The sequence below is a fragment of the Hemiscyllium ocellatum genome, chromosome 4 (assembly GCF_020745735.1).
Source record: "Hemiscyllium ocellatum isolate sHemOce1 chromosome 4, sHemOce1.pat.X.cur, whole genome shotgun sequence".
Lineage (NCBI taxonomy): Eukaryota > Metazoa > Chordata > Chondrichthyes > Orectolobiformes > Hemiscylliidae > Hemiscyllium > Hemiscyllium ocellatum.
The window spans coordinates 40,919,850-40,933,476 of NC_083404.1; the positions used below are offsets into that span (position 1 = coordinate 40,919,850).

General features: G+C 39.8%; 1 protein-coding gene across 2 annotated transcripts in view; it reads right to left on the reverse strand.

The window, feature by feature from the left end:
* Positions 1–355: 355 nt before the first annotated feature.
* The window catches only part of cnot10 (CCR4-NOT transcription complex, subunit 10), a 34,567-nt gene continuing 21,295 nt past the window's right edge, over positions 356–13,627 (reverse strand). For both annotated transcript variants that reach the window (XM_060822977.1, XM_060822976.1), the window contains exons 15-19: positions 10,714–10,844; positions 9,146–9,181; positions 6,880–7,007; positions 2,957–3,032; positions 356–1,803 (exon numbers count right to left, since the gene is read on the reverse strand). In XM_060822977.1, the coding sequence (XP_060678960.1) occupies positions 1,655–1,803; positions 2,957–3,032; positions 6,880–7,007; positions 9,146–9,181; positions 10,714–10,844 (520 nt within the window). In that variant the 3' untranslated portion in view covers positions 356–1,654. The remainder of the gene's footprint in view (positions 1,804–2,956; positions 3,033–6,879; positions 7,008–9,145; positions 9,182–10,713; positions 10,845–13,627) is intronic.

Here is a 13,627-nt window from a genome sequence, read left to right on the forward strand (position 1 = left end):
GTGTATCCACTTACAAGATGATGGAGAAATCTTTGTTCGGTAATGGCATCAGGAAGAATTAAGTAGATGGAGTTAAGACACATTAGCCACAATTTAACTGAAGCATCAAGGACTGGTTGACCTTATCATGATTTTCATGTCCCCAAAAACAATCTAGATCTTTTAATATGCTTCATTCCAAAGACAGAATTAGAAACACAAGATAGTGAATAGTTAATGACCTTAGAGGAATATAGTCACAGATTCAACAGTCGCTACACCCAGGGCAAAGTGATCAGAAACAGAAAAGAAAAATCGGTACAGTGCACAATTTCACTATGCTTATGCTTTATTCACAATTGCAGAATCAACTATATTTCCAAAATATCATTTTATTTTCTATGTTTAAGAGTGCGTGACTTGTCACATTTTATAATACATTGGAATCTCTCAGTCCTGCACTAACCCAGATAGTGGCGTGTTTACTGGGCAGAGAATCAATAATTATAGTCGCATTTGGTTATCATCTGGTATTAAATCAAAGATGTTATATAACCGCAAGGTACTGTGGCTGCAGGGTCCACCCAGCATGGTCGACAACTCTGGGGCACTGCTCTCTTTATCAGTATCATTAGCATCCACAGTGGGTCACTGGGATTGCAAAGCCCTTTGGCAAATCACGTTTTGGTTGGCTGCCTTTTGGAGAAATGAGATCCCATTGCAGAGATAGCATCCATTTTGGAACTTCCCTGATTAAAGTTATAGTATAAAAGTCACTTGTTCTTTATTTATTTGGTATAATCCAACTTTTGATATATTTTGTTAGGCCTGTTGTTTTTACACAGAATGAGTATCTCCAGAAAAAAAAAATAGTTTGCCCCCAAAAAGCTTGGTAAAGATTATTTACAAAAAGGTAGTTAGCACAATTAACCAGTTACGAGATACTCCCATAAATGATCGGCAATGTTTACCGAGAAGAAATCATATCCCTGGACATTTTATTTGGTTCAGACACTGCATCCATTTTTCCTCCTTGTTCCCACCTCAGCCAGGATAGTGGCAATGCCAACATTTCAAAGCTGAATCAAGGGGACTTGTAAATCCCACCTCAAGGGACAAATATTCCAAAGTCATTCAAAGTATAATTTATCAATCTTTCACTTGTTCTCCTGGAACCAAAACTCAACCAACAATCTCCAAGGCAGCTTGACTAAAGGATAATATACAGAAGCGTTCAGTAACATACACAGTATTGGTGGGTTACTAAAGGGACAATACAAAATGGCATTTGTTAACATACAGTGTAATCATTGGACCAGTTCAAAAGCTGGAAATATTAACAGGGAACAAACCTGAAACAGCTATAAATACTGCAATTACAAATCATTACCCAGAAAAACATTTAGAAAAACTCAACAAACCTACAAATTCCAGAAACATTATGAATCTATCCTTGTACCACTGCCAGGATACTTGAGGTCTAAATGAGGTCCAAATCTAAAACAAAATGCTGTTCACAGCTTTGTCAAAGTAATGACTGAAGAAACTGCATTTCTGCTCCAGCTAGCTGTTGGAGCTCACAACAAGGGCTGTTTCCCCTTCCAACATTTCCAATTCGTTTTCCAGTTGTAAAATGTCTGCAGGAAAATGCACAACAGTGACTGGTGTTGAGGTCTCATTTCCTTTGGACGGTGTTGAATGGCGGTGGCTGAACTGTCTGAATGGACTGAAACACTGATTTCTTTTTTACATCAGACGACAGAGCTTTCAGTGAGGGCAGCAGCTGGTTCCTCTTGATGATCTGTAGTGCCAACTGTGTGTTGCCTGCCCCCCCAAAAAAAGCACACCAACTAATGAGAATACCGTTTGAGAAATATAACTGGTCACGGACAATTGACTATCAGCAAACAAGATAGAAACAGTACAAATTCTTAAATATAAACTTTTGCAAATTTAATATCTGACAACAATAAAGTGTGCATATGCAGTCCTGTACATACAGGAAGGAACGAAACAAAGGGCTGAGAGCCATTCAGCCCTTCAAGTCCACCTTCCTATCTTTTAATGCACTAACCTCTCAGAATTCTATCAAACTCTACTTTGAAATTTTCAATTGACACTGTAGGAGGCAACAGATTAAAATCACACTCCTAGCAGACAGCAAGTGTCAGTTATGGGCTGTTGTAACCTCACTGACCTATAATACTTCCTGGGTAAGCAAAGCCTCCACTTTAAAGTGTTCATTCTAGATTACATATTGCTCTACAGCCTCATCTCTACATAATGCTGTAACCTCTTCCAGCCTCTTGAGCACTGCTCATTTTAATCCTCCTACTAGTTGCATCCATATCTTCAGCTATTAAACACCTAAGCTTTGTCATTTCCCCACTACACCTTTCCAGCTTAGACCTGAAAACTTAACTTGTTACTTGTTAAATTCCATAGCATGTTTTACTAGGTTAAAAATGCTTTCTCAATGGTAGTCATTATACAGATTCTTCAACCGATTGTCCATTCCAAATAGAATATTGCTAAATGTATCAGCATACAACAACTTCTGCTGATGACTGGGAGCATGCAAAAAGGAGCAGCCTCAATTGGGGGGGGGGGTGCGCGCGCTGAGAACCAGGAATGTCATCCAATTCACTGGCTGGAATTTCTATCAAAAGAGCTTGGGAAAAGGCAAATTTGCCTCCACATAGGTAGAAGAATCTGCCTCATTTAATTTGCCCAGCCATTTGGGAAGAGTTGGGATTTGTATATGTTAGCAAACTTTAATTTGTAACTGATCTCTCCGAAACAGGACATTTGTGCCCACCTATTTTTTTGCCACCTCACCCACAGGTAAAGTTTCTGTACACACTCACAAAACAAATACTTATTTGAATGAGGCTAAGAGGGAACAATCTTTCCCTATGCATGTTCTAATTACAAAGCAATATCTTAAATCTAATTAAATAATTAGATGTGAACTTACCATTCTGCAATTCAAGGTACACAGCCAATAGGATACCTTCTGGAGGGATCTCTTTGGGATTAACCATTGAAGCAGCCTGCAATGTAAAAACAAAAGACAACATAAGAATGGGTGATTATTCATTATTACAGTTAGATTCTTCTTCAGTAAAGGATAAAGGGGATAAGAGAAATCTGCAGCACTTTATGAAGTGTTTTCTGGTAACGTATATGTACCTCAGTTATTATGTCTCTACCTGTACTATTCACATTTTTAAAAAGTCACTTGCTGCTAATGTAACAGAAGTCTTTTAAAACTGTGATAAAGAGCGTACAGAGTACAATCACCAGGATCTTGCCCAGATTGGAGCATTTCAGCTATGGAGAGAGACTAGATAGGTAGTTGTCTTCCTTAGATCAGAGGCCAAAAGGAACTGATTGAGGTCCACAAAATTACAGAACAGAACAGATAGAGAGAGTGTAGAATACGAAAACCATTTCACTTAGAAGAGGGATCAATGGCCATAGATTTAAGGTAAGAGGTTTAGAGGGAATTTAAGGAATAATGTTTTCACCCAAAGGCTGATTGGCTCTCTTCCCACCACAGAAAACAGTAACCATCTTCCTTCTCCCCTAACTGGATCTTAAACACCACCCATCCAATCTCCTCTCCAAAAGTCTCAGGTGGTCAAACCACAATCGCCAATGCCCCTAATCTACCTGGCTGTGGGTTCAATTGAGGCGTTGATCCTGGCACAGCTTCCTGTCCCTGCAGTACCCAGTACTGAGCTCTTGACACTCCCAGCACTACTGATGCTGTCAAACAGATTGGACAGCAGCTCATGGGTGGTAATTCTTCTCACTAAGTGTCAGAGGTCCCACTCTGCACCACCCGAGCATACTGACCTGCAGTCTGTGGGGCAGGCATTTCTTGTCACGTGCCCATCAGAGTGTGAAACTCAAAAATCCCAGGCAATGAGCAAACAAGAGACAATCTAATTATCACCCTTTTGATTCGATGGACAATCAGATTTGCCTTCCAGGATGCAAGCAGTCTGCTACCCCCACCCAGCTCTGGAACATTTGATTTACTAATCAAAATAAACAACAAGTGAGATTATGGTTAACAAGATCTCAACATATAAATAGAAAGCAGGAATCATCAGCAGTGCTTCGTCTGGAGACTCACTGAATAGGTTACCTTGTATGGTTAAGAAACGTCTGGAAATTAACCTTCCAGCTCAGCGAGCAAACTTCTAAATCTTCTCAAAACTCACTAAAGATCACAACAAACTTGAATGTTTACTTCTTCCTAAGACTACTATACTCCCCACAAAAAGTGCAGAGGGAAACGTAACACAATGAATATCTACAACAGCGAACGAAGGTGCTAAAAGTAATCCCAGGTCCAGATGATGAGCAATGCCGAATACTGAAAGCCAGAGAGGAAAAGTGGGATTGCTCAAAATTCACAACAGAGGTCTGGAGTCTGAGGAGGTCAAAAACAGTGATATACAGTACACATTATTCTTGCACTGAAAGTTGATAAATTATTGCAGACTGTGATTAAAGATAAAAAGAAACAAATAAGGAGGCAGGCTCAGGTTGATTATAGATAGCAAACATGGATTTGCAATGGATCAGTCACAGGACTGAGGTAGACGTATTTTTAAATCTATAAAGGAAATTTGAATTTTATTTTCTTCACTCATGGAACGTGGTCATTGCTGACTGAGTCACTATTTATTGCCTGTCCCTAGTCGCCCTTGACAAGGTGGTGGTGAGCCCCTTCTTGAACTGCTGCTTGAAGTGCTGTAGGTTGGTTTACAGTGCCCTCAATGAGGGAATTCCAGCATTTTGACACAGCAACAGTGAAGGAACAGTTTCATGTTTCTCAGTCATGATGGGAAGTGGCTTGCAGGGGTATTTGTAAGTGGTGGTGTTCCCATATAGCTACTGCCCTTGTCCTTCTAGATGGAAGTGTTCACAGGTTTAGAAAGTGCTGTCTGAGGATCTTTGATGAATTTCTGAAGCGCATTGTGTAGATAGTGAGCACTGCTGCTGCTGACTGTTGGTGGAAGAGGGACTGAATGTTTGTATATGTGGTGCCTATCAAGCATGCTGCTTCGTCCTGGATGGTATCAAGCTTCTTAAGTGTTCTTGGAGTTTTATCCATCCAGGCTAATCTCATCACATTCCTGACTTGTGCTCTATAGACAGTGGACAAGCTATGGAGAATCACGTGGCAAGTTACTTGCTGCAGTATTCCTAACCTCTGACCTACCCTTGTAGTCACTGTGTTTATGTGGTAAGTCCAGTGAGTTTCTGGTCAATAGTAACCCCCAGGATGTTGACAGTGGGGATTTCATGATAGCAACACCACTGAATGTAAAGGGGTGGTGATTAAATTGTCTCTTATTGGCGATGATCATTGTCTGTTATTTTTTGTGTTTTTTACCACTTATCAGCCTAAGCCTGGATATTGTCCAGATCCTGTTGCATTTTAATAGTATCTGAGTCATAGCAAATGGTGCTAGATATTGTACAATCAGTGAACTTCCCCCACTTCTGACCTAATGATGGAGGGGCAGGTCATTGATGAAGCAGGTGAAGATGGTCAGGCTAAGGACATTACTTGAGGAACTCCTGCAGAGATGTGCCGGAGCAGAGACAACTGACCTCCAAAATCCACGACCATCTTCTTACATGCTAGGCATGACTCCAATCAGAGTTTATTCCTGATACCCACTAAATCAAATGCTACTAGGACATCTCAATGTCACACTCAGTGGATTGTGGTCATGATGTCAAGGGCTGTCACTCTCCTCATGTTTGAACCAGCACTGTAATGAGGGTCAGGAGCTCATTACAGTGGTGGTGGCGTATATTGAAATCCCCACTCAGAGTACATTTTTATGCCTTTGCCATCCTACGTACTTTCTCCAACTGTTGTTCAAAATGGAGGAGTACTGTTTCATTAGCCGAGAGAGGATGGTACTTGGTAACCAGCAGGACGTTTTCATGTTTAACCTGGTAAGATCCAAAGTCAATATTGAGGACACCTAGCACAACATCCTCTAGACTATACACCACTGTTCTGCCACCTCTCCTGGGTCTGTTGCACCAGTGGGACAGGACATACCAGGAATGGTGATGGTGGAACAATGCCTGGGACGTTGTCTGTTAGTATGATTAACTGAGTATGTGAGACAATTCTCCCAATAGCTCCCAGATATTACGGAGGAGGACTTTGCAGGGCTGACAAAGCTGTTTCTGCTGATGTCACTTCTGGTGCCTAGGTCAATGTCAGGTGGTCCGTCTGGTTTCATTCCTTTTTTGAGACAAGGCTGAATGTCCTGCTAGGCCATTTCAGAGGGCAGTTGAGAGTCAACAACATTGTTGTGTGTCTGGAGTCACACGTAGGCCAGACCAGGTGAGGATGGCAGATTTCCTTCCCTGGAGGATATCAGTTAGCCAGATGGGTTTCTCCAACAATCGACAATAGTTTCATGGTCATCAGTAGGTTCTTAATTCCAGATATATTTTATTTTATCCATTTTCCACCATCGGCCATTGTGGGACTTGAACTCAGGCCCTCAGAATATTAGCTAAATTTCTGGATTAATAGTCTGGCAATAATACCTCAGGGCATTGCCACCCCATTCAGTTAATAAATCAGGAATTAAAAACACTTCAAGGACTCTCTTCTAAAGAAAAATAGTTCCAACATACTTAGTTATTTAAATGTGAGACTAGCACAGATGGTCAACAGCTAGTCAATCAAAGGATTCCTGATCTCCTACAAATGTAAGGCATGAAACAAAAAAACAGTACTTTTGACTTTTCAGACTCAACGTAATTAGAAGACAGTATATTATCCATGCATGTAGTCAATTCTTTAATCTAAATGGATAGAGCCATATTTCATAGAGTTGTTTATCTTACCTGGTGAAGACATTTGCGTGCCTTGTCATATTCACTACGTAGGCAATATGCACTGCCCAAGTTGAAGAGCATCATTGCACAAGCAGATGAAACCGAATTGGGGTAACACTGCAGAATCTGTTTGCCAGCTGTTAAAATGTACAAAATAAAACTCATTAAAATCACAACAGCACTGCACAGGAGGAGGTCATTCAGCCCATAATGTCCGTGTAAGCTCTTTCAAACAGCAATCCAGTTAATTACATTGCTCTGTTCTTTTCTGTATCTCTGTAATGTTTTCTTCCAAAAACATTTATCCAAATCCATTTTGAAATTTATTGCCAAGTCAGACAATACATTCCAAATCCAGAACCACAAATAATCTCTCTCAAAAGGAAAAAGGAGTGGGCCATTCAGTTCCATGAACCTCAATAAAATCATGCTTAAAATCATTACTTCAGCTACACTTTCGTGCACTATTTCCCTATTCTCTTAGTAGCAAAGATCTATCAGTTTTCAACATGAATAGACTCAATGAGAAAGCACCCACACCTCTATGGAGAATTAAGGAAGTTGACAACCTTTTGAGTAAAGACATTTTTCCTCAACTTAGTCCTAAATGGCCAACCCCCTTACCTTGAGTGTGTCATCCAGTTCTAGAGTCCACAGCTAGGAGTAACATTCTCTTTACATATATCTTGTCAAACACAAATTTCTGTTTCAATCAAATAATCCTATTATTCTTTATTGTTCAGGAAATGTAGGTCTCATATGCTCAACTTCTCCTCACAGGACAATCCTTCATATCAGGAATAAGTCTACACTCTCTTTAAGGTAAGTGCACCCTTCCTTGGGTAAGGGAACTTCTGGATCTTGGAGGCACTTGAGCTCAACTTTCAAAAGACTTCCAACCTTGAGACAAACAAAATCTCTCTTCTTTAGGCTCAAGAGAAAACTACTTGATAAATACCAAATAAAAATCCAATGACTGGATGTAAATACAGAAGGTATGGTTAGTATGTTTGCAGGTGACACCAAAATTGGTGGTATAGTGGACAGTGAAGATGATTACGAGGCCAACGGGCCAAGGAGTGTTAGATGGAATTTAATTTAGATAAATCTGAGGTGTTGCAATTTGTTAAGGCAAACCAGGGCAGGGCTTATACAGTTAATGGTAAGGCCCTGTGGAGTGTTACCAAAGGGGTACAGGTGCATAGTTCCTTGAAATTGAGTCACAGATAGACAGGGTGGTGAAGGAAGAGTATGGCTCGCTTGCCTTCGTTGTTCAGAAAATTGAGTTGGGGTATCATGTTGCAGCTGTACGGACTTTAGCGACGTCACATTTAGAATATTGTGTATAATTCTGCTGCCGTTCTATAGGAAGGATATTGTTAAACTTGAGAGGGTGCAGAAAAGATTTGCAAGGATGCTGCCGGGACTGTAGGGTTTGAGTTATAGGGAGAGGCTTTTTTCCCCGGAAGTGTTCAAGGCTGAAGGATGACCTAATAGAGGTTTATAAAATTGTGAGGGACATAAATATGGTAAATAGCAAAGGTCTTTTTCCTAGTGTGGGGGAACTAAAACTACAAGGCATTGGTTTAATATGGGAGGGGAATGGTTTAACAAGGACCTGAAGGGTAACTTTTTCACACAGAGGGTGGTGTGTGGATGGAACAAGCTGCTAGAAGTGGCGGTAGTGGGTACAATTACAACACGTAAAAGGCATCTGGATAGGTATATGATTGGGAAGGGTTTATAAGGATATGGACTATGTGCTGGCAAATGGGACCAGATCAGATTGGGACGCCTGGTAGGCGTGGGCAAGTTGGACTGCAAAGTCTGTTTGTATAACTCTATAAGTATCATGATGGATAAACTAATACACCAACTTACACAGTGCAATAAAGATGCAATCTCCAAGCATTAAGGAAAATATGAAGAAATATTGAAAAGAAGTCAAGGAAGAAAGATCAAATTGGTGCTTTTCTTTTAACTCTTTGATGCTGTCCTTTATGGTGTAGATTCCAAAATAACCAGAAAACATCAGGAGTGACATCCAAATTAATCAGTCGTAAATGCTTAACTGGAAGTTAGCACTACTTTGCTTCAATAATAGAACAAAGCCCAAACCTATGTGCTGTCCACATTCTATTTAGTGATTGGAACTTTTTCATTCTTCCACAGGTTTCCCTTATAGGTGTTTTCCAATAATCTTTATTCCAAATTTCCAGTATCTATAGTATTTTGCTTTTGTTCTGAAATGTGATATTTTTAACAGTATACTTACAGTTCTCCATCTGTTCACTTTCCCCTCGGTCAGATCCTGAAAGAAAAGCCAAGATCTCTCAATTTATATTTACTTACCAAGTATCCAACATTAATTTAATTGATGAAATAAAACAGGAGCTGAAGAAAATGCACACACTTTCATTCAAGTATTGTAGCCTTTTGAAATCATGATAGGACGTACAACTTCCATAGTACTCCCGAATCAACCACCTCTGTCATCTAGATGACAAAGGCAGTAGATGTTTGGCAGCACTATCTCATGGAAGCTCCCCTCTAACTCTCATACTCATTATTACTTGAAGTTTTGTGACTGCCCCCTCACTGAAACTGGGTTAAAATACTGGAATGCCATCTCTCATGGCACTGTGGATGTAGCTGCATCACATGAGCTGCAGTAGTTCAAGCAGGCATTTCAACATCACCTTCTGAAGGGAAATAAGGAGGGGTAATAAATAACAAGTCCTGAGAATGAATAATAAAAGTAGGGAAAATACTAGCCAATGTAGTGGATTGAGGAGAAGGAGGCGAGAGAAAGGGAAGCACTGGGTCTAGTGGAGTGCTGTTAGAGAAGTGGAGGCAGAGCACTGCTCGGAGTATCACTAGCTGGTGAGGATGACCTGTAAAGGTTCCACAACAAGTGAGAGAAGAACTACAATCATTGAGGTGTTGTACATGCAATGGGTTTAACTGGGTTATGGCAGCACTATTAGCAGCAATTCCAGAATTCATGAACATTCACTGCAAATTTATGGTCTTCCAGTACCAGTTATCACAAGGGCAGGAGAAAATTTGCAGGTCTTGCTGTAAGAATTGAGATTGGGGATTAGCAATTACTTTAGTAGATACACTCTGAACAGCATTTGAACAATTTAATAAGCATCAAATACTTTCCTTTTTTTGTAAATCTGTTTTAGCAGTTATAAGAAATAATAGAAAAAACATTCACAGAAAGCATCTGAGCAATGATGAAAGCTTGCTTCAGCTTTTCTCAAGAAATTACAATTAATCAAATTCCAAAGACCACACTTTAGGAACGATGTAAGAGTCTTGCAGTGGGTGGAGAGACTGACTACAATGGTACTAAGGATGAGGAACTTCAGTTACAAAGACAGACGGAAAAACTGGGACTGTTCTTCCTAAAGCATAGCAAGTTAGAAGGAGATGTACAGAAGTATTCAAAAATCGAGACAATTTGATACAGTAATCAAAACTAAAACTGCTTTCACTGTAGAAGGATTATAATTAGCAAAAGGGGAAAGCAATAGAGTTTTTCCCTATGAGCAATAAGGTATAGATTATCTGGAATCCACTGCATGAAAGGGAGTAGAGGAAGATTCAATAGTAACTTGTAAAAGGATTTTTTTCCAATAAAAGAAAAGATTTGTAGGACTTTGGTAAAACAGCAAGGTATGGGACTAATGGGACAGCATTCAAAGAGCCAACAGAATGGCCCACTCCAGTGTTTTATGATTCCATGGAAATATTGTCCTCAAATAAATCCATTCCTGAGAAATCAACAAAAAGAATGCAGCTGACAGGGTAAATCAGAAGCAAGACATTATTCACCTTGATCTTGTTCATTTGATGAAACTCCCAGGAACACATCAGTGATATTTTCAGGATTCAAGTGAGTGATGGCATCAGAGATCCTATCCAGTGAAATGAGGGACTCTGCCGCATACAAGTGACCCAGAAACCTAAACCCAATTACAAACAGATAAACACAGTCTGAAATGTCAATTTAAAATAACGCATATAAGAAATTATTTTGAACCACACAACAATAACACACAAAAAATCAGGTATCCTTAACATACTAATATTTATGAAGTTGCTTTTTAAAAATGCCACACAAAAATAAAGGGAGAGGGATGGAGTCCACATCTGTGCAACAGAACTCGAAGTGGGAACTGGAAATAATTACTCAGTCTTCGCAATATTTAATTGGAGGAAATTTCTGCACATCCAGTTCTGGATGTTAAATAAGCAATCTGGTGAGTTAACAGCTGTGAAGTCAGACAGCAATGGTGATGAAGTTCAGCACATTTAAGTGAGTGGGCAAAGGTCTGGCAGATGGAATACAACACTAATAAATGTGAAGTCATTCACTTTGGTAGGAGTATATTTGATTGGTAAAAAGTTGCAGCATGCTGCTATGCAGAGGGACCAGGGTATCCTTGTGCACGAATCACAGAGGGTTGGTCTGCAGGTACAAGAGGTAATTAGAAAGGCAAATGGAATTTTGTCCTTCATTGCTAAAGAGATTGAGTTTAAAAGTAGTCAGCTGTATAGGTGCTGACAAGGCCAAACTTGGAGTATTGCGCTCAGTTTTGGCCTCCTTACTTGAGAAAGGATGTACCGGCACTGGAGGCGCTGCAGAGGAGGTTCACTACGTTGATTCGAGTTGAGGGAGTTGGTTTCTGAGGAGAAACTGAGTAGATTGGGACTATATTCACTGGAATTTAGAAGAATGAAGGGGGAATCTAATAGAAACATATAAAAATATGAAGGGAATAGATAAGATAGAAATAAAGAGGATGTTTCCACTGTCAGGTGAAACTTGGACAAGAGGGCAGAGCCTCTAAATTAGGGGCAGCAACTTTAGGACTAAATTAAGGAACTTCTTAACCCAGAGGGTTGTAAATCTATGGAATTTCCTGCCCAGTGAAGTAATTGATGCTACTTTAGTAAATGTTTTTAAAGCTAAGATAGATTTTTTTTTAAACAATAAAAGAATTTAAGGGTTATGGTGAGAGTGTGGGTAAATGGAGTTGAGGCCATGAAAAGATCAGCCATGATCTTATTAAATGGCGGAGCAGGCTTGAAGGGCCAGATGGTCCACTCCTGCTCCTAGCTCTTATGTTCTTTTGTTGTATTGCACATTTTTCATGCAGTTGGTTTATTTGATTCCTTTTATTCATTTGCAAACCACCTCTTCCAACTCAACATTCAACAACATACATTTTTATAGGAGTGTAACATAGAAAAACATTCTGAAGCATTTCACATCAAAAAGGGGTGTTCCCCAGAAAAATAAATTTTAATAAAGTATATATATATAAAAAAGCTGTAAAAATGGTGAAGCAAAAAAAACATTTGGGAAGGATAAGAGGGGTTAAGGCAGAAAACCAGCAATCTCAAGGGGAAACAATCAGGCTGTCTGCAAGCACAGAACTAAAAAGGATAATGAAAGTGTGTTAACACCATTTATGGATGAAGGTGATCATGTTAAACCCAAGTGCAAAGTGTTATTCCTCATTGGAAATCAAACGCAGAATTTCCAGAGTCATCATATAAGTTAAAGATTTTGTAAAATTATACAAAACGCCTCAATTTACCTGTATTTTAGACCCCGGATGACAAAAAGCACAGAGCAGGTTGCTATATTTAACAAAGATTACTACTTATTACAAATAAATAGATTCTAGCTATATAAATAGTTATGTCAGTGGTTCATAATTATAAGCTAAAACTCTAACCTCCTTATAAAACTCCCTCACACACAGATAAGACAAAACAACTGGTGTTATAGGTAATGGGAAAGACTGATATGGAAGGGAAATAAACTGACTTGAAGTGTCATTTTTTTAAACTGTCAAGAGGAAGCAGTACCATCTCTGTCCAGAGATACAATGGCTTCTGACTAAATATTCACATTGACAAGCTGTTTAGCTGCTTGGGAATCAAGTACATTGCTCTTGCAGGCACAAGGTCTTTGCCATTAATAACTCTCACCATTAAATAAAAGCGATCAGCTACTTGTTGCCAGCCATCATTTGTTTTTATTAATTTATGGGACATGGGCATTGCTGACTGGCAAGCATTTATCGCCCGGTCTGAGTCACCCTTGATAAGGTGATAGTGAGAGTTGCCTTCTTGAATTGCTGCAGTCTACATGCTGTAAGCTAGCCCACAATGCCTTTAGGGAGGGAATTCCACGATTTTGGCCCAACAAGCGAAAGAAACGGCAATATATTTCAAAGTTGGGGATAAGTGACTTGATGGGGAACTTGCAGATGCTGGTGTTCCATGTATTTGTTGCCCTTATCCTTCTGGATGGAAGTTGTATGAGTGCTATCTAAGGATCTTTGGTGATCTTCTGTAATGCATCTTGAAGATAACTCTCAAGAGTTATCAGCGATGGTAAGACCATTGAATGCCATGGGGTGGTGATTAGATTGTTTCTTATTGGAAATGGAGTTGCCTGGATTTGTGCAGTGCAAAGTTTATTACAACTTGTCAGCCCAATGCTTGGTATTGTCTAGTTCCTGTTGCACTTGAATATTAACTAACCTTCATGCTGAAGTCGTCAATGGAGCTCAACATTGCGCAATCTTCAATAAACATCATTGATGAAGCCAAGAACACACCAGATGGCCTCCTTCTTTAGAGACCGCAATTTCCCTTCCCACGTGGTTAAAGATGCCCTCCAAAGCATCTCGTCCACATCCCGCACCTCCGCCCTCAGACCCCACCCCTC